The 18152-nt window shown below is 40.2% G+C and overlaps 1 protein-coding gene across 3 annotated transcripts in view; it reads right to left on the bottom strand.

Annotated features, from left to right (window-relative positions):
* Window positions 1-3515: 3515 nt before the first annotated feature.
* Window positions 3516-18152, bottom strand: part of gstcd (glutathione S-transferase, C-terminal domain containing) — a 49086-nt gene continuing 34449 nt past the window's right edge. For 2 of the 3 annotated variants that reach the window (XM_086157238.1, XM_086157239.1), the window contains exons 9-12: window positions 12931-13064; window positions 10047-10077; window positions 8366-8435; window positions 3516-3787 (exon numbers count right to left, since the gene is read on the bottom strand). In XM_086157238.1, coding sequence (XP_086013364.1) covers window positions 3591-3787; window positions 8366-8435; window positions 10047-10077; window positions 12931-13064 — 432 coding nt within the window. In that variant the 3' untranslated portion in view covers window positions 3516-3590. Of the gene's footprint in view, window positions 3788-8365; window positions 8436-10046; window positions 10078-10347; window positions 10453-12930; window positions 13065-18152 lie in introns of those variants that run through there. The other variant, XM_086157240.1, reaches the window with a different exon arrangement.

The following is an 18152-nucleotide window of genomic DNA, read 5'->3' as shown; positions in this document are numbered from 1 at the left end:
TCACGTGACCGGGTGAGCAAATATTTGAATTTTGGTGAAGTGATCATTTAATGTACCTGCGAAATGAAACGAGTCATTACACGTCATATGGAGAGAGAATTGCAATCCAAACAGGAGGATTTTTACTCCGCGTAAAACAAAGAGGATATCTAAATGAGTATAAAAGAAGAAAGGGACTAATTTTAACATTAGAAGTTCTTTCGGCTTAATTATTATCTTAGAAAGAAATCAATCATTTTTATTAGTGTTATTGTACAAAGAGGTGTTAAATGAAGGTAATTTTAAATTCAAGATAATAGCAAAGTTAGATTCTAGGCACTTTGCATCAATTTTCCCTCAGCCTGTGCTTGATATCAGAGTCTGTATAGTAACTCAGAATGCATAAACAAGGTCACTGTCAGAAGGGGAAATTCAGACAAATGTCTATGTGTGTGTATGTGTGTGTGTGTGTGGGGGGGGGGGGGGGTGAATTTGGAGCCACCGAAGGTGGCAGCTATAAAAGTTGCCAGTGTAATTAAAAGGCGAAAAAAAACCTGCTGGCCAAATCACAGCGATGAGCAGAATTTTAATTACAGATAAGTGAAGTTATAATAAAACAACGAAAGTTCATTTATTCTTGGAAGGGGCTTGCCACAGCAATGAATTGAATCGAACAAACAAATTAAACTTCCGCCCCCTGTTGGTGCACAGAGCAGCTTTGATTGTCCACACCGATTGCCCACAAAATACTTTAGAATAGAACTTCTTTTCACCTTTATACGAATGCTTTATGTGTGTTCTGCTGCAAGATGGATACAATACTATGAAAAAGGACTGTAAGAATTTGCCAGGGTCAGGGTTTTATATCAAGGGAAGAATGATTCTCGATTTCAGACATATCTGCAGAAGCCTGATGCTTCCTTTCTAACAGGATATTATGACACGTTCAGCCTTAGTCATAGAAATTTAGCTCTTGTGTTTTGGGTATTAATTAAGCCAGAATAGGAAACCAGCATCATGTTTGTAAATCAGTTGAAAACCCTTTTTTTTTTTCAAACTGTAAATAAGAAAACATAGGGCAAATTGATTTTTTCCCAAAAATCGAGAAAATACAGGTATGTTCATGTTAAACTTCATGGCATCTCTTATTTCCTCCTTTTTTTTAATCATTGGCTGAACCAACATGGTTCCCAAGACACAGCCTGAGAGAAACCAGAAACAAACCAAATTATAACAAAATATGAATAGACAACCACAAATAGAATCTAGTAAAAGTAGTTTAATGAAGATATTAATAAAATAAATTGAAATGAAGTATAATAAAAATTAATTTGGGCCCACGATAATATCAATTTAGAATATTAATGTCATCAGAAATATTGAGAAGACTTGAAACCCACTGAAACCACAACTTGTGTGTTATATGGATTTAAGAAACCTACATGATTACACTTAATAAGCTTCCAGGGGACTGGCTGGATGAATTCGTCACGTTTGTGCTAAGCTAAGCATCTCCTGGCTTTGGCGTTACGTTTGACAGGCTTCGACTTTCTGCACGAAAGCAGATAACCACGCTTCCACACCCTGTCGCTGCACTGGTGCCCAGCAAGTGTCACATTTTTGAGCAAAAACTTCAAATGGACTTAAGATTCCTAACATTACCACCGGGAATAGTCCAAACATTTGGGGGTTAATATACACAGTCAGTTTTAATAATTAAAAGGTATGATCAACTTAAATATGCTAATTTCCAGCAGGAAAACAACAGCCATGACATAATGCTTTGTGCATAATATTTAATAAGATTTTGTTGGTTTACTTCCAAATTTGGATCTAATAGACTAAAATGTAATATCTGATCTGATTATGTCTCTGCAAACATTAAATGATTACTTTCTGTTGTTAGTTAGTCACCTGGTGTAGCAGGTTCTTAAAGTTGTCTCACTGTGTCAACAGTTTAAATGAGATTTAGTATGACAATATTTAAATGTCGCTCAAATAGCAGGTAATGTGTTGATGTTAGAATTTTACAAATATTAGCATCACCTCAAGAAATCCAGTTCCCGTCAAGCTGCGAAAAAGGAAATATCGGTGAATGACAGTAGAAACAGCATTCAGCCTCGTGCACCGCTGAGATGCTGCCACGCTTTGGAAAAAAAGGTTCAAGGGCCAAACTACTCATTACAAACAATAAAACAACAAAGATGCATTTCCATAGAAATAGCCCCAGCTATCTCACCTCCTCTGTTTAAACAACGATTCGTGCCCAGTCACCCTCCAACCCTGTTTGTTTGGGTTCAGTCAACCCACTTTACACCTCAATATTCTACTCTCTCTCTCAAACAAGCCGTAAGCAGTGCGACCTGAGCGCTCTGTTTCCTCTTCGTACCACAATGCATTTCTGTAATGTCTACTTGCACAGTCACAAACATGAACCAAGTGTAAGACGCCTCCTTGTGAAATAATTCCAAGCTTCGCAAGGCGCTGTGTCTGCGGCCATTCAGCCCGGGATGGATCGCATCTGCTGACTGAATTCAGATGAGCTTGATGCTTGGGGGGGTGGAGAAAAAAAAAAAAAAAAAAAAAAAAAAAAACCCTCGCCTTTCTCGTCTCTCCCTTCACCGTGAGCTGAAAAACAGATTCTCGAGCTACCTCCACGGATTCCTCAAGCAGTTGCGACAACGGAGGATCTCTCGGACGACCACATGACCGTATTCACCTGCCAGAACGAAAGCTTCAGGGCCGTCCTGTGGCCGCAGAATACAAGGGCTGGAAATGCGGGGCTAATGGTTGGGATTTTAGCAGCAGGGTCTCCGAGATTGTGCATCTAATCAAGCCCGCTGACCTTTCTGCCGGCGTTATAAAATATTCATCGCTGCTGGATGTATTACAGGATGCATACCATGTCCACATGCATTCTTTATGAAGAATAATATGATTCTCGGTAGAACCGTGACAAATGCTGTATTTTATCTTAATACGAGTTTGTTTCCCACTTCCTCTATGGCAGGAGGAGAGGTTGATGACTCCCTTCTCAGCTCAAAGGAGAGACGCGTACTTAGCTGTCGCTTTTACTTTCTGTGCTTAATGCTCGCTAACAGATGGGGCTGATTGCCGAGTTCTATCACAGAGGGCCGTATACGGGCAATAAAGAACTAAAACGCGTGTTTTTGCACTTATGTCACAGTGTGGTTCAGTAATTCCTGCCCATTCTGTTTACGTTAACAGCCTAACCATTCAGTTCAAATGAAGACATGAACAAGTGGGCTGGCAAGAAATGTAACCTTTTACTACAGCATTTAAGAAATGGGAGATGGGTCTCAGATAACAACCTTCCACATGTTTATTGATTTAAAAAAGAAATTAAATAAAATAAATCAGTGCACCATGACTTTTGAGTCTGTTAAGAGGTTCTGGAGCATGGAGGAAATCATTACCGATCTTCAACTCAGCGTTTTACTTAAAACTTGAACAAAATGACTAAAAAGGGATGATTTGAGACGGATATTGGGTTTTCACCGGTGTCTTGGCACAGCGAGGGGGGGGGGGAGGGAGGCGCTTTATCTGAGTGACCCCCCGATGGAGATGCGGACAATCCACAGTTTCCGTCCCTAATTTGACACGGACGAAGGTTCCACTTGGCCGGCGCCGTCGTCCAGTCCGCGCCTCGGTGGCGGTCGCCCTACCAGCAAGTTGTTCTTCGGCGAACAGCTTTCGGGCTCCATGCTCATCACTCGCGCCGAGTACCCGCGTGTCTCCTCCGCTGCCAGGGAGCGGTCCAAGTCCACCAGGCCCATACACTGCTTCCCTAGCAAGGAGGAATTACATCATTTCATTATTCAATAAGGACACAAGCAAGGACTTTGAAATAAATTGATGTGTTGTCTGGTTTTAGCTGAAGTGTTTTATAATTTCAGTGAAAACGCAATTTAAAAGTTATTGAAAATGTAGAGCTTCTGAGGGAATATAGTTATTCTCCACAGGCTAATTATGGTCTAGCATTGTGAAGCAGCTGGATTCACGGGATCCTTGGATCATGCGAGAATCGGTCTTTTCAGGCTTTAAATTGCCCGCACCCACAAGAAAAGCGGTTCGATAGGATTCTCAGACGGGGATTATCAGCAACTCAAAAATTGCCTTAGGTGCATGTGTGTGGCGGTGGCGGGATGGAGGCCGCAAAAGCGTCTGCAGATCGATCTGAAACGATGTCAGTGGCTAATTATGAAGTTGGCGAAAATACTTCGAAGTAAAAAGGTGAATTTTACCAGAACTTGCTTTGGGTTTGTATTTAGCCTGTCATCGGCGGCCCTGGATGGACGGTTCACTCGATGATACCCGCTCTACCTCCGAATAGATTTTAAGTGGTGATTCCCTGATGATCCCGTGGAACAGAGCGCCTGGAGTGATTACGGCCGACCCCCTATAATAGCACAATCCCTCGCCGGAGCGGACACCAGAGCATTAAGGGGCCGCAGCTCCTCTCCCGTTTCTCCCATGGAGCGCGTAACAATGCGTAAAAGGGGCGTTGCACTGTGTTGCAGAGGAGCGAGGGCTATTTTCGGCTCCCAAAGAGGTCTCGCTGAAACCCTTCATCGTGCACTTTTAATGGAATTAAAATGATGTGCGAGTGTGAAGTGCCTTTCATCGTGCAGCAATATGAAGAAAACAACTCTGCGCAAAAAAAAAAAAAAAGTCACTTAGAAATGAATTACTTAAAGTTTTCGATTGTATAAAGGTGAGTGCTGATGTCGAAATGACTGGTAAATTGAGTCTCAAATTCAATTTTACACTAAAGAAGTCAGCAAATCCATGCTTGAAGAGCGAGATTGCTGATACCGGTCAACTGTGACTTCAAGATGGATGAAGAGAAATAATAATATGTTGTGATTTTTTTTTTTTGGTTCCATTAATCGGCGTTATAAATTTGATAATGAAAACTCTAAGCTGTTTGACTGTAGAAATAAGGGACACGCTGCTCTGGTAAAAATTGCCGGTATACATTAAATAAATTCTGCTTTTGGGGGATATATATTTGTATTACGCATTTAGGCACCAACAGAAGAAGAAAAAATACTCCCTGGATTTTAGATTTTTTTTTTTAAAGAAATAATAAATTTAGCAATGATTGTGAATAACACTGAAATTCAGATAATAGATTTGAAAATATAAATGAATGAGTATCAATTCTCAAGAACAAAGGATAGATAGTTCTTTCCCATTACTTTTTCTTCATTAATTCCAAAGCAATTCCCCTGTTCAACATCTCAATGCTAAATATTATTTTCGGCCTTGCTCAGTCGCACACCATTTTTAAATAGTCTGTTATTCCAATTCAGAAAGGCATGGAGGCATTTTTTCAGATGCTGTTCAGCTTATTGTGGTGCCCCTGTGTAAATGAACTCCACCTATGCACGTTCATCTCAAAATTTGAATATCATGAAAAGGTTCAATTTTTTTGGTCACTTAGTTCAGAAAGTGAAACCTATATAGTCTATACCTTCATTACATATTTATTTTTTGACATTTTGGCATTTGGCATTTTTGACATAATTATGGCTTACAGATAATGAAACATAAAATTCAGTGTCTCTAAAAATTGTAAAAAAAAAAAAAGAAAAAAAGAAAAAAAAAAGTCATGTTGCCACTTTCTGAACTGCTAATTATCTCAAAATCCCTACAAAGGTTTCCTAAGTTTCTCAGTTTGCATCAGTAAGCCAAGCAATCATGGGGAAGACTATGACTAGCGTGATGTCTAGAAGACAGTCATTGAGATCCTCCCCAGGAAGGGAAAGCCACAAAAGGTCATTGCTCAAGAAGCTGGTTGTCCACAGGTTCCTGTATCCAAGAATAGTCATGGAAAATCGAGTGAAAGGGAGAAGTATGGGAGTAAAAGATGCACCAGCAAAAGGGATAACTTGAGAGAATTGTAAAGCAAAATCCATCCCAGAATTTGGGTGAGCTACGCAAGGAGTGGACTGAGGCTGGAGTCGGCGCATCAAGAGCCACTATGCAGAGACAAACGCCAAAACAAATATCATATTTCTCATGTAAAACCACTCCTGGATCAGAGAGTCTAGACTCAGCTGTGGAGAAAAAGAACTAGACTGTTGCTCTGTTGTCCAAAGTCCTCTTTTGAGATGAAAGTAAATTTTGCACGGCCTCTGGGGCTCAAGGTCCCTCTGTCTGGAGGACGAGTGGAGAGGCACAGAATCCACGCTGCTTTAAGTCCAGTGTGAAGTTTCCACAGTCAGAGATGATTTGGGCTGCCAGGTCATGTGCGCTTGTTGACCCTCTGTGTTTTCTTAAGTCCACAGTCGATGCAGCCATCAATCAGGAAATTTTCAAACACTTCATGCCTCCTTTGGCTGACTTGCTCTATGGTGAGGCCGTTTTCCTTTTCAGGACTTGTCACCTGCCCACACCGCCAAAGGCAGCGAAAGCGACCATTCAACGAAAGCAACGCCACAGACTGATCGCCTCCATGCCACGCCGCATTGGTGCAGTAATTCATGCAAAAGGAAGCCCAACCAAGTATTGACTGCATAGAAATGAACATTTCAAAAGCCTGACATTTCTGTTTTTAAATTTCCTATTTTAATGATCATGCGTAATATTCTAATTTTCTTTGGTTTTCATTATCCATAAGCTATAATCAACAACATTTAAGGGGGTTTAAGGCTTGAAATGTTTAACTCCATGTGCAGTAAATCCATACATGTGTTTCACTTTCTGAAATGAGTGACAAAGATATTAAAATATTTCATGAAATTCAAATTTTTTGAGATGTACCTGTATCGCCTATCATCACCTCAGTTTTAACAACACAGAGATAATAAGAAAAATAGGAAAAAAACGATGTCACCAATGAAGCTGTAATACAGTTCATGATAATTACAATATCAACAAATTGGTTTCACTGTTTGGCGAGCGTTATTTATTTATAAAGCGCTCATTCAATTGAGGGTGTTGAAGGGTTTTGTTGTTGAAAGTCGATCACTGGCATTTGCCTGCGCCCGGCCTTTTTCAAAGGCAGGATTAAAATGAGTTGTGTACTCCTAGAAGCGACCCGACAGGTGGCGGGCGCCGTAAACGTGAGCTTCGGCCGGCCAGACGACGGGGTCAAAGTCGAAATCCCCGCTCGTCTGGAGGGAGAGAGAGACGAGATCAATCGCGGTTTAAAAAAAAAAAAAAAGCAATTGCGGAGGAGGCTCAGCCCTGTTAACTCGCACGGCGGAGAACAGTAGTGACAGGTGGTGTCAGGTACATATGAAAAGGGGTTTCAGCCTGACGAGGCACCGGGGAGCCTCCTCAGATTTAGAGGGATGCTTTGATAAACTGGAGCGCTATCAAGGTGAAGAGAGTCCCCAACATAATCTGACGCTGTAGAGAGATGCTTCACCGCAGGCCCGGAGGTTTCAATCTGACACGACGCTTCCCCACTGCGTCTGACAACATTCCTTTGGCAGCTGTTGATCATTTTGTACCTTATTCAAGTGCTTTTAAAAAAAAAAAACAGACATGGGTTCATAAATGTCACGGATTTTTCCCAATAGCATATGGGTGTGAAAGAATTCCTGCTAGTGCACGAGCGAGACTTCAAACCTGCGATGCCGTGCTATTTGGGGGAGGACCGTTTGTACTGTCAATTTGAGTTTGCAAAATCTGATAGTGGCCATTATAGGAAAAATCTGTGACTTGGGGAAAAAAAAGGGGTTTAAGAAAATAGATGCGCTCTCATGAATTAACCCCCGCCCACCAAAAAAAAAAAAAAAAAAAAAAAAAAAAATGGAAAATTCGAACATTTGAAAGCACTGTCTGCCTGCAGCAAAACACAACATTTAAAAGATGCAGGACGCCTGATCGCAGTTTATTCATTCATTCATCTTGTATATCTTCATCTTCGATGGCCACATATAGAGACATTCACTCTCTCATTCACACATCATATAGAAACCTTCAACAATTCACTCATTCACACATCATGTAGAGACTAACTACCGTTCCTGCTCTCTTTAACACATCATATAGATACACAACCATTCACCCTTCCATTCAAACGTCTGGACATTTTAGAGTTGCAGAGAAAGGCCCCTTGTCTGGGTTGAACCAGGGATCTTCTTGCTGTACCATGGAAGCTCTAACCACTGCATCATGCGACTCCACTTTTTTTTTTTTTTTTTTTTTTTGAATAAAGGTTTTGCATTCAAAAAAACACAAATCCCTATAGTTTTTGGTGTCATAAATCAGTATTGATACTCTCAAAATCAGCTGGTTGAGAAATCAATCCTGGCTCTACTTTTATTTTGGCATCATTTGACCACCAGATATCAATCTACTTTTTATAACCAAAGGTGTGACACGCATTCGTTCATGTAAAGAGCCGTACCTATGAGTCTCCTCTCAGCTGGGAGTTGGGGTGCAGTTTGGTCTGCAAAGCGACACAGGATCATGTGCTCCTGGGAAAAAAAAAAGGGGAAGGCAATATGAATAAACAGCATGAGCCGTGATCATTTCTTTTTAACCAAATAAACACCTTTTTTCTGCCATGTTTTTCCGACAGCGACCGTTGTAAATTGCTCCGGAGAAGACTACAGGATCTCTGACCCCGCCTTCACTGTAATTGATTCCATTCTTCGCTCCACAGGGTCGATGGTGTACGCCGGGCCACGGAGCAGGTGCTCAAAGGTAGCGCCGAGCAGCAATATCTTAGGCCATTAGCCTTTTATTCCAACGATGCACTGTTTGTCAAAGTGCTGACATTTTGTTTTAGCTACTCCAGTGTCTGGGAGAACAGTGATGGTTCTGCCATAAAACAATGCATTGTCACTTTTATTTCCACAAGTGCCAGTTCAAGAGGAGAGACTGTGGCAGATAAAACATGAATCACTTTTCACACAGTGGAGCAATTGGCGTTACAATATAATCTTTGAGATGCCAAAAAAAAAAAAAAAAACAACCTTGCGGTGGAAATGTGTTCCCTTCCAGTTTACACGAGGCGGAGGTTAGAGGTGGTCGGGTGTTGTGACATGTCAACTCTTGAGGTTGCCACGGCTGAGACCTGCTGCAACTTTTGCAAAGATTATCCCCAGGGGCACTGACAGGTCCCATACATCATAATGGGAGAGGCCCTCCCGGACCACAGAGCTGTGTCTGTGCTGCGCGATAAGAGGCTGAGAGACTGCAGGACGAGAGCCTCCAACTTGTGTAGTAAATGCCTCAGTAAACAGCGTTCCTAGGAAACTGATGAGCTCAATGATCTCATGGAAACAAGCGGAAAACAACCCTCACATCCGAGTAAACTATGTTATTGCAGATCATTTTTAATATTGATTGTCCTGCTTGGCTGTTATTTGGTGAAATGAATGCAAATTAATAATTGAAGGATAAAACTTGCAGAGCTGCAAAAACTCAAATTAGGGGCCATGCGTGGTTACACATGTCAGTGCAAGTGACTACTCCAGTCCTGTAAATGAGTTTTTAAAATGCCCATTATAGTTTGTCACTACACATTGAATCACAATATATGGTGAATATATGGTGAAAGCCATCTAAAAGGTGAGATTAAACATTAGGCTGTTGTGTCAAACTGCAATACTGTGATCAAGAGGCATCTAATAAACTGGTAAATAAATGTACATGTGATAGAGGTGATTATACAGTTGCTACATCCAATAGGACTAGTTATCAATGGCTAATTCTTACAAAAGAAAAATTCTCAAATTAAAAAAAAAGGATTCAATTGCATTAAAATGATTTCAAACAAGTGTTGCCAGGATAATTCGCATTGCAAATAATACGCTCTGTAAATGCATATTTACATTTACTTGAAGGACTAGCTATCAAATGTAATACTGATTTACAGACAAAACAGTTTTGTTTGCCTTTTTAAAGGATTGCCTCAGGCAGGGCTTGAATCTTCTTCTGATTGTGGGTTTTTTGACCATAAAGAATTACAAAATTCCAAAAGTTTCATGAAGACTTTTCTTGATTTGAGCTGATACTTCTGTCGGCAGCAGAATGTAGGTGTAAAGACACTGACAGGGATTGGACTTTATTAAAATACCCACCTTGTAAGTCAGAATCTCCTGGAACTTTTTGCTATAAGAAAAAAAAAAGAAAAAAGAAAATGATATTTTACTAAAGCAGTATATATATGATAGAACTGTATATATTTTGGGTGTTAAGAGACTGTGGACCTGCTGGAGGATGGGTATTCTAATTTTAAGGAGAATCACAAATCCATCCTTTCCATCTGAAATAAGCCTCCCTCTCCTTTGGCTGATCGTAGGAGCTGATTAAAACTCAACATGAAAAAGAGTTACTGGGCCAGCTGGGGAGAATGGTGAGAAAATTGGAACTGGAAGGGGGTGGGGGGGCTTAATGAGCATTCTACTTTCACAGCTCATAAAATCCAAAGAACTGTCTGCAATGTCTACACCTGCAGAATATCTTCATGAGTACCTGGAACATGACCTGAGGGGAAAAAAACACTAAAATTAGCAAGATGAAGATTGACACCATCAGGTGCGTAGCTCCTCTGACACACACTAAACGACTCCCCTCCAGAAACGTCGTTTCTCGTTGCACATTATGGCGAAGAAATAGTTTTTTGTCAGTCTTTAATATTTTATGAGGAATTTGGGTAGGTAGGGGGGGCTTGAATATTGATAGTGTACAGAGAAGACACACCTCAAGGCAAAGATTTGGGGGCTGGCCATATCACATACGAGGAGAAGTCATTGCATGTTTGTTGCCTGGGGTGTGTGTGTGTGGGGGGGGTGATGGCGGTCAAAAGTTTAGCCAACAGGTTGGAAAATATATCAAATTTCAGGTCATGATAGGAACGATATTTACGATGTGTGATGAATTTGCCTGGGTTCAAATGAATCTAAAGTAATTAAAGTGAAGAAAAAAAACAACAACTTTGGAAATAACGATGTCTTCCCTGCGTGCCATAAATGTACAGTATTACAATGCAATTTAATTTCCCGCAGGGAGTATTGGATAGTTTGTCTAAGGTATTTGGTGCGGAAAAAACAAAACAAAAAAAAACCAAAAACAATCTTGATCGGATCTTGGAATGCAGTAATAGGACTACAAAAGTTTAAGACCCTGATTTAGTCGAGCGACCACACCTCCAGCGTTCAGGAAGCGTGTTCACCAAGTGGGACAGAAAAAGCTACTTTACTTGTTCGGTTTTGATCCTTGGAAAGCCGAGTAAATCCCCTCAAAGATAAACTGTATGATGCAGGTGTTTCATACATTCCTGCAAATGGGCCAGAGACTGTATAGTAAATTGAAACTGTACGTCTATGGCTTGCTATACTGCAAGCACTCTATAACAGCAGTCCTCAAGCCCCGGGCTGCAGACCGATACTGGTACGTGGGTCATTTGGTACCGGGCCTCACAGAATAAAAGAATAAATAACTTACATTATTTCCGTTTTATTTATTATCCAAGTCTGAACAATTTTTTTTTTTTTTTTCAGAAACAACCAAATTGTCTCTGTTACATCCCTCTATGGCTCCCTCTTGAAGCATGTCAAGATGCTTGTCTCAATCGTGTGATACATTCACGCTAATATTAATCCCCCAAGTTAGCAAAATGAGTAAAAAACAGAAGTCTGTTTTAAGTTTCTTTGCAAAGGGTAAAAGGCTCAGTGATGAGACAGAAGAAGAGCCTATGACCACAAAGAAAAAGAAATGTGCATTAACAGATATTAACATAATAGGCAATACCAGGAGACCTATTTAAAATATGGATTTATGGGGACAAGTGATTCCCACACACCAAGCCTGCTCTGCATAATATGCAACAACCGGCTCTCCAAAATGGCAATGACGCCTTCAAAATTGCTTCACCACTTGAAAACCAAGCACAGTGCATTGAAAAAACAAGCCATTGGAGGATTTTTATCATATATATTAATATTAATATTAATATTAATATTAATATGTATTTATCTGCCACACCTTAAAGGCCAGTTTGTGAAAATATTACCTGACCACTGCTCTATAACAAAATACTTATTTCTACAAGAAGCATTAAAACAACGTATGACAGATAAACAGATATAAGTACCATAAAGGTGCTATTTTAGGCAAGCAAGGTAACATCTCTACTGGTGAAACTACCCAGTTACAGATACAACTTTCAACTTATTCCAAACTCCATAAAGAGCAGGTCAACTTTCTGGTTGCTAAATTGTTTTTGATTTAATAAGCTCTTGGTATTTGGTGAACATGGCAACATGCCCCTTTGGCTGAGGGATATAGTTATATTTATTATTTAAATTATTTAAATTGCACCTTTCTGCAAAATTCATTGGTTTGGAAAGTGTTGGTCCTCCTAATTAAATTATTTTTTTTCCTTTTCCTTTCAGCCCAGATCAAGAATCCTGGGGAAACGCGGGACCATCAGTCAACAAAATGCTGCGCTAGCAATGGGGCCGACACCATTGACGCCAGCAATTCCACTGTTTTCATTTTGTCTGCTGTTTGTTTTAACAATCTCAAGCCAAACAGACACCTTATCCTGATCCCCAGTCATTCAAATTGAGCAGTTTGAGTGCAATCTGATGAGTCCTTTCGATGAGTGTTGAAATTGTTGTTTGTACCGAAGGGCTGTTTCTCCATTGATGACGGTTCAGGTTTGAAATTAAAAAGACAAACAGCAGGGGTGGCGCCTGTTTATGAGGTTATGGGATTTTGCTGCCTCATACAGTAGGGAGACAATTCTGATGTGTGTTTGCAATAGCCTGTGTGTGTGTGTGTGCGTGGAGACGGTGGGGAAAAAAGGTAGATTGATACTAGAAATGAAGGAGTACCACTATGATAATAATAAAAAAAAAAAAAAAAACAAATGCTACCAGGGCTCTACCGAGCAAAATGCCAGGAATGATATACCCAGAAATGACACTAAGGCCTGATTTGGAGCAGGTGGGGACAAACCTCCTGGGGAAAGTGAACTTAATTGCGTTTGGGATGAAACCATAGCAACATGGGCTGATGACAAAGGCGGCGCCTGCTTGGATGCAATGCTTCATCACCATGTCTGTCGCCACGCCGCATGCATGGAGGGCAACCTAGGGTGAGACAGACAGGGACAAAAATACATATATTATTAAAAATCGCAAAAATCAAAGATAACTATTTAACGTCTTTTTGGTAAAAATGCAATAAACCTAACTGGTTGATTACTTCAAAACTGCTGCTGCAATAATATAAATCTTTGTTCTCAAAATGTGGACACTCCAAGCGGCAACAAAATATATTAGTGCTTTGGGCACAGAGGCACGGATGTATCAGAATTCCCCTTGAGTGGGTAAACTGTCCGTGGTGATGAACACCTAGCAATGCATTAGTAAGAGTCTGCTTTTGTGTTGGATGAAAAAAAAAGGGACTGAAATATATCGTGGCTGGGTTTTCCTTAACAATCTGTGAGAAAAAAAATGGTCAGAAAACATTGATACCGTTGAGTTTGATGTCATAAGAACTGGAGAAAATCGAATAATCCTTTTCTGTTTAAGGTTCTGATAAAACATAAACTCAACTGTCTGCTGTACTTTTATGCTATTGTTCAACTCAGGTGCACTGAAATTGACCCCAAACAGTTCAAACAGCCACTTTCTGTTCCTGTCTTCCAAGAATCTGTCACTTGGTGACTGCAAGTCTGAAGCCATTGTTGCGTTGCCTTGACAGCAGTGCTCCAGAGCAAGAGTTGAGCAAGTGTCCATGATTAAAGAGAACGAAGACATTTCCAACGTAGTAAAACCCATGCGTGAAATCGGGGTTGCCTCTGCTCTCCCCTGAATACCTATATCTACCGTCCAGCTTGTATAACCTCAAGATAGCTGGGTGTTAATCTTTCCTCATTTTCCCCTTGAATTTGTTTTTCTCTGTTGCTGCAAGTGCTCCGAAGTCGATCTTGGAATTTATCGTCCGAAGATTCTGCGCACCTCTTCAAACGACATGAGCGCTAATTTAATCGTCAAGTTACTTACACACACACGTGGAATAATGACCGTGAAGCGAAAATAGGGAAATTAATATCTATTATCTGAGTCGCCTTGTCGCCTCCAACACCCTTTTTTTCATATCCAGCATATATTAATGAAAAAAAGAAAAGGCTTATTATTACAAGTGCATGCATCAGACTGCTAATTAGAACGAGTCGCCGCCATCACAGATCAGATGATGTTATCGCTCTGGCATCTAAAACCAAAAATAATTAAAAAAGTCACACTATCACTCTTTCCCAGCTATTTAATGTGTAGCATTAGTCATGCTGCGGTAAATCCTGATTACGTTTTACAACCTTTAGCCTTGATTTAACACAAACAGCCATCCGAGCAAAGGAAATGGACACGGCCAAACCATCTGTTGTTTTGATAATAAATCATTCTCACTCGAGTCCTGCTTAATTGAAAGCTCTCATTGTTTGTCTGTTTATTTTATGATTTTGAATGTTTAAATCATAAACGTTTCTGATACAACAGCCAAACTCTTAAAGGACATCAGAGAATTATGGATGAAGGTGATCCCTTTTTTGCACGTTATGCCGAGCCTCGTTTAGCCTTTTGCAACCGAATGCGCATTCACTTATTCATAGATCTCTGTGATTACATGCCATCGCAGTGGTAACTTTTCATCCTTTGCGGGGTTTCGTCTCCGAAACCATACCGTGTTCTCTCGTACACTCCTCCTCCTCTGCATTCCAGTCACTGTGCCATGTGCCAGAGCTACTTAGGGTTAATGAGGTAATCTTCACAAATTGTCTGTGGGCAGATTATAACATGAGAGACCTCTACTGTCATCATTGGTTCACATTTTTTCAGTGGAGGAGATTTCATTATGATAACACACTTAATATCAAATGCAATATGAGGAGAAGATTTGGGTCGATCATCTGACTGCAAGACAAGTGTGGCAGAGGACCTTCAATGATGTTTTAAATTCATGGCGGTTGTAAGTTCTCGCTGCACGAAGCGCACTAAAACAGCATGCTGTTTCTAAGAGCCCGATGCGACGCTGCAGGCCACTTAAGATAAGCAGAATGTCTCTTAAACCTCCTAAGCAAATAAAGAAAGAAACATGAATAAAGCTTTTGACTTCTGATGAAGTCTTATTGGAATTGACCAATCCAAGATTTAGCATACAGCTTACGGCAAGTGCATTTTTATGTCCACAAACAAAGAAGTTCACTGAGGAAAAAAGAAAAAAAAAAAAAAAAAAATCAATCGCAAACAATCAGACCCTCAAGCAGAACCAATAACAGACGGGGTTCCAATAAAATCTGAATCAACTTCAAGCTCCAAAACTTTCCTTGCCTTGGGGGCCTGTTGGTTCAATTTTATTTGACATAAGAAAAGACAAACATTAAATACATTGTTATGTGGAGGCCACCTCGATGGCGGCATGGAATCTGAGGCACATTACCGCAAGACAGGGGAGGCTCGGACAAAAATCAGGGAAAACTCAATTTAACTTGCCTCATTAAATGAATGTGACTTAAAACTGAGCCTTGTCTTACACAGGATAAAGGATAATGCGATGAGTCTGCCAGGAAGAAAGTCTGACAAAAGAAAGCTTCATTAATGTTAGAGCCTAAAAACAATGCGAGGTACGGCGAAACTAAAGGAATCTTAAAATCATCTTGTTTGAATAAATCAATATATGTGCAAAACATTCCAATTTAAAACAAAACACGTATTTTACTGAAATTGGGGCCGGTTGTTTCTGACCCTATGGAAGCAGGTATCGGCAAAGTTTTGTCCAGTTACAACAAGTACACGGTTTAATAACTACAACATGTGAAGGGAAAACCCATGCTAATAACAATAATAATAATGATGATAATCGGAAATGATAAAAATTATTCTGTGGGAATATGTCAAAATGGAAAATCTGTAACTCCACAGAGATACAGAAAAAAACTACGTCAAAGAAAGCATTCTTCATGAAGCCTGAGAACTGAACACCTGCAGTAAAGGACCAATTTTGTCAAAACTAATAACACTTAGTTTGACGGGAGAACAGCTTCATAGCTGAAGGGGAGTGTTTTAAATTAGACAGGTGGGCTCTGACTTTGCTGTGACTGTTTTGTATGTATTTTCGGATCAATTAAATATCATTTCAAAGGAAATAAAATAAACCGTAATAAAGAGTTGTGGACGTCATTAGCGAATTACAACGATCACGAATCACAGCCTGCAGGGTCGATGATGGATCAGGACCCTTCTTGGACATTTTTAGTGGGATGGAGGAACTAGCGGTCGTGATTAAAAGAAAACAAAAACATAGAGATTAGGAAACTGTTAAGTACTTAGAGGGATACCTGACGCTGACAGGGTCCAAAACACACAATAAGGAGAAAAAAAAAAGGAAAATAAACAGCACTGATGAACCAATCCCAAGTGCGTAGAATAGTCTTTCAGATTGTACAGTAAAAACATATAAGTTGCGGAGTAAATTGCAACAGCGAAATAAGAGCTCAGCTTCAGTCACTGAAGGAAATTAAAGGTTTAGGGTTAAATGTCTTAAATTTAATACAGAGGTTTAATTGACTTTTTCCTCAACAGAGAAGAATTGGAGAGAAGCACGAGTTCTAGTAAATGGGGGTCATCTTACAATAAAGTTCGTAAAGGTCTCGCTTTGTTAACACTGGCTCCTACGAGTAGTTACATTGCATTTAAAATTCGCCAGACGATTTAGCGGTGCTCGGACATTTAAGACTTTCCAGTCCATTTATGCAGATCGTGCCAAGTCTTGAGATGCAAACTGTTGGACGTGCGAAGAAGCAAATTTATGAAATTGTGTGTCTGCACAGCTTTCTATGGATTCAGTCCCAGTGTAATTGTGAGAAGCCGCATAAACCAATTTTCCATCTTTAGCTGCAAATGAATGCAGAGTATGCCTTGATTGATGAGATGCATACGATAATGCTATCTGTTTAGGTTATTACATGTGGAAAAAGAAACCATGAAAAGCACAATATCTGAGGACGTGAGAAACAAAAGTTTGCACTGAATGGGGACTCTGGCCCTGACAGGTTTGAAGAAAGAAAAAAATTTGAGCGGAAAAAAAGCCCATCAATTCACAAAAGGAAAGAAAACACACCTGTTATGCAACAGCTGTGGTTATTTGTTTATTGTGCTCACACTTGAGCATCGGTAATGAGAAGCCGGATCTTATTTTCTGTGATTTGAAAAAATTATTGGACGTGTGTATGTGCGAAGGTGTGCGGATGTGTGAATGCATGTGTGTGCATGTGTGCACGTGTTTGAAACAGAAAGAGTTAAGAAGGTAAAATCATCATGACAATATGTCACACGCACAGGGAAATTAACTGTATGCCTCCATTATTGTCTACCTTGCATTTACATGCGCGATCAGGCTCGGATTGGTCTCACAAAAACCTGTGTGTGGTCTGAAATGTGTGAGGTTTACACATTTCCACAACAACATTCCTTCTTTATAAGCACCGGTCTATGTGTTGGTAAAGGAGCATGGATGCTTGTTGTGCATACACATCATCTAAAACTTCAGCCTCGGGTCTTTAAACTGAACAAACATAAACAGGCGGAACTGGAGTCTTGGCAGAGACGTCAGTCTGCGCAACGAATGATGAATTCAGAACATAAAACTGGAAGCTGGAAAACATTTTCGTTTCATTTCAAACGCTTTGCGAAAAATGAAAAAAAAAAAACTATTAAACTTTTATGAGGGTACATTTCCGAAGATTCCAGCAACTTGTTTTCAGAGCTATACCAGCCATATATTCACTTCACAGACTTGTACTGTAAAACAGGAACAAACACTGTCAAACAACTCTTTCCTCTGACACATACAAGAGACACTTTTAGTCTGACATTATCTGTATTCTTCTTTTTTTTTTGGGGGGGGGGGGGGCTGCCTTTCGGCACTCAAAAATCACAGCAGAAACAGTGGCATTCTCTGCTTGACTGAAGTGCACAGTGCTAAAAGGGTTCTGATTAAAAGCTCCACTTCAGGAAATGAAAAGCAATCTCAACCCCTCTGACAAAACTAATTGCAAGTTGGCATTTTCACGTATGATGGGAATTATATGTCTCCACATGAAATGTGCGGAAGGGGTCTTTTTTTTTCCCCCAGAATCTTGAAATGAGACGTTCGCGCTAAAAAATACACCGTCA

The sequence above is a fragment of the Fistularia commersonii genome, chromosome 12, assembly GCF_037954325.1.
Source record: "Fistularia commersonii isolate RoL2024-O1a breed Wild chromosome 12, RoL_Fcom_v1.0, whole genome shotgun sequence".
Taxonomy (NCBI): Eukaryota; Metazoa; Chordata; class Actinopteri; order Syngnathiformes; family Fistulariidae; genus Fistularia; species Fistularia commersonii.
This window is presented reverse-complemented; position numbering and strand designations above follow the sequence as displayed.